Source organism: Nannospalax galili, unplaced genomic scaffold (assembly GCF_000622305.1).
Source record: "Nannospalax galili isolate Female #2095 unplaced genomic scaffold, S.galili_v1.0 scaffold809, whole genome shotgun sequence".
NCBI lineage: Eukaryota > Metazoa > Chordata > Mammalia > Rodentia > Spalacidae > Nannospalax > Nannospalax galili.
The window spans coordinates 2,641,421-2,647,998 of NW_008360015.1; the positions used below are offsets into that span (position 1 = coordinate 2,641,421).

General features: G+C 42.4%; 1 protein-coding gene across 1 annotated transcript in view; it reads left to right on the forward strand.

The window, feature by feature from the left end:
• The window catches only part of LOC103726479 (cytochrome P450 3A11-like), a 35,146-nt gene that overhangs the window by 8,872 nt on the left and 19,696 nt on the right, over positions 1 to 6,578 (forward strand). Inside the window, exons 5-6 of the mRNA XM_008824074.2 lie at positions 2,512 to 2,625; positions 2,879 to 2,967. Of these exons, the coding sequence (XP_008822296.2) occupies positions 2,512 to 2,625; positions 2,879 to 2,967 (203 nt within the window). The remainder of the gene's footprint in view (positions 1 to 2,511; positions 2,626 to 2,878; positions 2,968 to 6,578) is intronic.

Below are 6,578 nucleotides of genomic sequence, written 5' to 3' on the forward strand. Positions count from 1 at the left end.
TGGTCTGGAACTCACTATGTAGACCAGGCTCTCTTTGAGCTCACAGAGATCTACATTTTCTTATTAATAATGCCAACCTTTATATTTTACTTATTGAATTAAAAAATTGAGATTAGCAGATGGGGGGAATGGATGGGGGTGCTGACAGCACAGTGGACAGTGGCAGGGATAGCAGAGAATGGAGGCTCTAGTGGGAGAGGAAGGCTGTCTACCTGACAGATATGCCGAGGAGCTCAGAAGGTGGGTGACTGTGACCAGTGATAGTCATGTATATAGAGATTAGAAATGCATGTGAAAACGTCTCAATGTCAATAGGCTTGGAATGAATTTTTCTGTATGAAACTGTGTGTTTTAACAACGAAGTGGAGATCTTTTTTAAACGTTAAAAACTCATTTAATTTTATGTCTTATAGAGTTTATAATAAAGAGATGTACCCTAGCTCAGAAAAATGTTATTGAATAGGTTAATGCTGTTGTAATGAAATGCTTCTTCTAATTAAAAAAAAATTGAGATTAGGTTTAGGGAGATGCTCAGCATTTAAGAGCACTGGCTGCTCTTGTAGAAGACCTAGGTTTAGTTCCCAGCACCCACACGGTGGCTAACAACCATTTGTAACTTCAGTTCTAGGGAATCCAATGTACTTTTCTGACTTCTACAAGCATTGCACACATGTGTTATGCACTTACATACATGCAGGCAAAACATCTATACATATAAAAAAATAAATAAAAATTGAATAAATGTAGATCTACAGTGGTTTCCAAAACAATGTACAATGAGAGTCTATGGTTTTTTTTTTTTTTTGGTCTTTTTGAGACAGGGTCTCTCTGTAGCCCCAGCTGTCCTGGAACTCACTATGTAGACCAGGCTGGACTTGAACTCACAGAGATCCTTCTGCCTCTGCCTTCCAAGTGCTGGGATTAAAGGTGTGCACCACCACACCCGGCTAAGGGTCTATGTATATTTGCTACTGGTAGTGACTTAAATGAGTAGAAATATGCCCTATCACTGATAACATAGTAGTATATGGGCATTGATATAATCTACAGTGTTTCTACATTTCCTCAGTTTTATGGGTTCTTATTTTTGTGTATGTGTTGCTATCCACAATGTGTAATAGTCCCAGGTTTAAAAAAATAATTTATGAGTATGAGTGTTTTGCCTACATGTATGTAAGTTCATCAAGTGTATGCAGTGTCCACGGAGGCAAGAAGAGAGTGTCAGATCCTTCTGGAGCTGGAGTTACAGAGGGTTGTTAGCTACCATGTGGGTGCTGGGAACTGAATGCTGGTCTTCTGCAAGACAAGTCAATGCTCTTAACTGCTGAGCCATCTCTCCAGCCTATCCCCCACCACCCCAGGTTTATGTAATGACAAGCTTAGTCAGAACACAGAAAAGCTCCTTCACCATGCAGTTCCCTCTTGCAGTCTGTTAGTTACCATGTTAGTTACCTGTCTTCTCCTCCTAATAAGCCTATGTCCATTTTCTTTTTACGAATTATGCTTTAAGATGTCAAGTCTGATAAGCATTTACCTAGCTGTCCTATGCGGCTTTGGTTGTATAGAGCTATATTCTTTTGAGATTGACACTTAAATCTATGACTTTATTCATGTTAAGTTTTGTATAACATTTAGTTCAATCTTTTAAATTTTTTTTTGAGACAGGGTTTCCCTGTAGCTCCAGCTGTCCTGGAACTCACTATGTAGACCAGGCTGGCCTTGACCCCACAGAGATCCGCCTGCCTCTGCCTCTCAAGTGCTGGGACTACAGGCCTGCGCCACCACCCCTGGCTTATTTTTTTAAAAATATTTTTATTTATAGCCGGGCGTGGTGGTGCATGCCTTTAATCCCAGCCCTTAGGAGGCAGAGGCAGGCAAATCTCTCTGAGTTCAAGGCCAGCCTGGTCTACATAGTGAGTTCCAGGACAGCTGGGGCTACAAGGAGACCCTGTCTCAAAAAGACCAAAATTTTTTTTTATTTATTATTTTTATTTTATGTGTATGCATGTATTGCCTGCATTATGTAAGTGCACCCATGTCATGCACCATGTCCACAGAGGACAGAAGAGAGTGTCGTATCCCCTGGGACTGGAGTTACAGACAGTTGTTAGCTGCCATGTGGATGCTGGGATTCGAACCCAGGTCTTCTGCAAGAACAGTCAGCGTTCTTGACTGCTGAGCCATTTCTCCAGGCCCTGTTTTGTTGTTTTTTTGAGACAGGGTCTCACTATGTAATCTTGGCTGGCCTGGAACTTGCTATATAGACCAGGCTGGCCTTGAACTCACAGAGATCCATCTGCCTCTGCCTTCTGAGTCCTGGGATTAAAGATGTACGCCACCCTGCCTTGCCTATAAAGCAATTTTGACATTTTTTGAGCATATAGCATGAGGCTTGTCCCAGAGTAGTCACTAAATAACTGCTAAAAAAAATGGTTTCTGAGTAACAAATTTTACACAGTCATGGTACTCTGAACTTACATAGAACAAAATTTGTATTTCTTTGGACTCTAGACTTTTGGTCCAGCGGGATTTATGAGAAAAGCTGTCTCCATAGCTCAGGACGAGGACTGGAAGAGGATTCGAGCACTGCTGTCCCCAGCCTTCACCAGTGGCAAACTCAAGGAGGTGAGTGAAGGGCTTTTAGTTGGAATCTTAAAAAATAAATCTGAGAACAGGTAGATGCTAAGTTCAGAACACCTTGGTAGGGGTCATCTTCTGAGCTTGAACTTCCAAAAATGTTTGCTTTCTTTGTATTTTAGAGGACTCATTATAATAGTCATTATTATACCATGTGCACCTTCATGATTTGGAATAAACTGTCTTTCTGTGACTTGAGTCTCCACATTTAACGAAGGATGGTCTTGTATTTTGTGCTTAGATGTTCCCCATCATTGAACAGTATGGAACTATTTTGGTCAAAAACTTTAGACGAGAGGCAGAGACAGGCAAACCTGTGAACACAAAAAAGTAAGTAGCCGTGGACCCCCTCAGGGGTCTGAACTGCGTCAGAAGACCAGAGAACTGAAATTCCTACGGTTGAGTTAGAAGCGGTAATATTGGGTTACAGTGGTCTGCCCAAGAAGCAGCAGCTGGGAGGGGCAGGCAGGACAGTGGAGGGTGGGGAGAAACGTCCTCTTCCTTGTGCATGCTGCTCAAGTTAAGCTGTGTGGTTCTCACCTTTTGTATTCTAGATGACAGCATAGATAGTTTAAGAAGAAACATGATAATAAACAGCAAAGTTGTAGGGGTGGAGTATGGGGGATGGAAAGGAAAGACTGTACTCGGGATATATATTGAGGCAGAGGGTGGAGCCCATGGAATTCCAATGTGGAATTTGAAACAACTGAAAACTAGGCCTGCTTTGCAGAAGACACAAATGAAACATCAAATATTAAAAAATTCTCACTTATCCTTCCTGCAAAACTCAAGAACTGGTCTGGTAAGGCTCTGGGTAGAACAACCATCTTTTTTTTTTGACACAGAAAACTCTAACCTAGGTTGTCCTCAAACTCACTATGTAGTGCTGGAGTCCAGCTCCAGGTGAATCCAGGGCCTGAAGGGGTGAAGGTAATTGCAGTGGTAGAAATGACTGTACCAGAAACCACAATTGCAGTTCTAGTAGCGGCTGTTGACTGATCCTCTCAGGGGAGGTCAGCCTGAATGTCTTTTACTTCTCTTCTTCTTTTTCTCTTCTTAAAGCAGCCTTCTACAACCTTTATTTATGATTAGAAAGCTTACAATAGCAGTAAAGCATCAGACCATAAATCAAACCATGAGTTTGCACAGTATTTCTCAGTGTACAATATTTTTCAATAATCACAGTAAAAGGAAAGTACAAAGTTCAATGATTAACCTTTTCTTAACATAGCCAAGCAATGTCTTCATTGTTTTCTTTATAGCCTTGCGGTTTCTATTTTACCATAGAAGTGTAAGACAGCCTGTCCCCATTTGCCCTTTAATTCTTTGAATTTAATATTTACAGGTAGGCATGTATATTTGAAATGATTATTTTTTTCATGGGAATGGGAATAACCAACTCTTTATTTATTGTCTAACCAATATTCCAATTTACCTTTTTCCTCTCCCTTTTGCTGTTTCTTTTGAATGTATTTACAGTTTTTTAAAAATCATTGTCTTGTGCATCAGCTACGTTGCTTTTCTCAGTAAACATAATTGGGGTATTAATTTCTGGAGGGATGTATTGTCTTCATTAATCATAGTGCTGATATTTTTGTAATGGGAGTTATATGGTTCATTTGGTGGTGTTTCCTTGTATGGATATCTGATTTTATCTTTGAGTGGGTGTTTGGAACTTTGCTGTTACCACAACTTGTCAGGTTGTGGCTGACCTGAGTGATGTTTGGTGTTCAGACTTGGGGTCCCTCTGTGTTGATGTCTGAATGGGGGATCAGAAGTGGTCTCAGTTTAGCTAGTGATAGGTGCAAATTTGAGCCTAGGTACAAGCCTATGATTTTAGATTATCACTGCTGATCTTCCGAAGTCTGTGGAGGGCTCATCAGATTCTACAGGTGGTCATCTGGCAGCAGGAGCTGGGGTCACATTGTGAGCACGTGGTGCTCCATAGAATGGGGTATAAGACATCACACTGTTCTCAGTTGGAAGGGATAGGGTACTTATCTGGGACCAGGGGCACAAGGTGCCCTAGGGTCCCAGGCTGTCTTGGTAGGTGGGGTGGTGGGTTGGCTCTGGGGATCCCTATGTGGGATCATGATCACCAGACACCATGTGGTCCCAGGACTGAACTGCAGACGGTAACTGGAGTGCTGGGAAACTTAGTCTGGGGGTTCTTATCTGTGGTTCCAGGTTAGAATCCATAGGGTACTGGAACATCATGGAGCGTGAGGTGTCTGCTAAGCTAGATGGCTGGCTAACTAGGTTTGGGGATCCCTACCTGTAGTTCCTTATTGGAATCCACTGGGTCCCTGAGTGATGTGGAAGCAGAGTGGCTACTAAGATAGATAACGGATGAACTGGGTCTGGGGAGCCATACCTGTGAGTGTAGAATGGCAGACACGGGGAGGGAAGGCAGAGATCTGGGAAACACTCTGGGCTCTAGGTGAGTGAATGGGCTGTGTAACCCACGGCTAGGCTAGGCCTAGAAGTATGGGATGATGGAGAAGAGAGGGAAGGCTAGGATCTGAAGAAACCTTAGGTAGGCCTGGGACTGTGAGATGGTGGAGAGAGAGAATGAAGGCTAGAATGAGATGGGAACTCACAAGACTCAGCTGCTGTGTCATCTGTACCACACCAGGTAGGCTTGGGACTGGTTACTACTTTTTAAAAAATATTTTATTTATTTTTATGTGCATGAGTGTATTGCCTGAATATGTGTAAGTGCATATGTGTAAGTGCACCCATGTCATGCAATGCCTGTGGAGGTCAGAAGAGGGCCTCTGATCTCCTGGAAGTAGAATCACGGATGATTGCTAGCCATCATGTGGATGCTGCTCTGCAAGAACAGCTAGTGCAAGTGCTCCCAAATACTTTTGTCAATTTTGGCCTTTGGAATAGAGTATGTTGCTAAAAAGCCCAAGGACATTTTGACTTTTAGCCAAGAAACTGGCTACTTTTCCTTGGGGTCTTTTTACCCTAACTGCCTAGCCAATTCCTACCTCCTATTATCACACCATCTCTGAAAAGATTGCCCAACTTGTGGATAGGGAATCAGGACTCTCAGACCACTCTGGCTTCTTCAATGCTGAACAGGCACGCAGGGTGAGGCAATTGGAGTACCCCTTCAGTGGGTCTATCGAAAAGACTCCCAAATTGCATAACTCTTATCTGTAGGGGGGAAAGAAAGTCCTTGACTGGTGAACAGAGGATGTGAAGGAGAAGAGTAGTTAGCATTACAAGCTCTAGACAGGGAACCAGAAAAAAGTCAGAACAGGGCAAATGTCAAATGTTCTTATTAGAGTCCCTTGGAATTTCTTGATGAGAGCTTCCAAAAGCATCCCTCTATTGGCTTCCTCCTCATTTTTCTTTTGTCTGCCAAGGCTGGACTCGAGAGTGATGGGTTCAGGATTTGCTTTTAGGTATTTTGATAGTTGTTGGAGTGATTAGAATCAGTGTCAGTCCCCACCCTGGGTGAGATGTTTCCTCTGAGTTGACCCTCCTCTTTGTAGACTGGACACTGGTTCAAGTCCATCTCATGGGGTCGCCATGGCCTCCCTGAACAAGAGGACAGGCGACTCGCCACAGTTACAGGACAATTTGAGAGATGTTCCATAGTCCCCTGGAACTTAGTCGACCTTGGAGGGCAAGGGGCAAAAACTGTCCTTTAAGTCCCTCTGACCAGATTAGTATAGGTCTCAAAGTATGACTGTTAAACATCCAATAAGGTTAGTTCCACCAGTCTGGTACTTTTAATTACCATGTGCTATGTAGATAAAGCGTGGGTAAAAAAAAATATTCTCATATAAACCTTGACTAGATATATATTTTGTTTCTTAAACTAGTTGACTAAACTATGAACATAGACATTTTAAGATTATGTGTATATTATTTTTGTCTCATCCTTTATATATCATAACAAACCTACACAGACCTTCATCACTTGC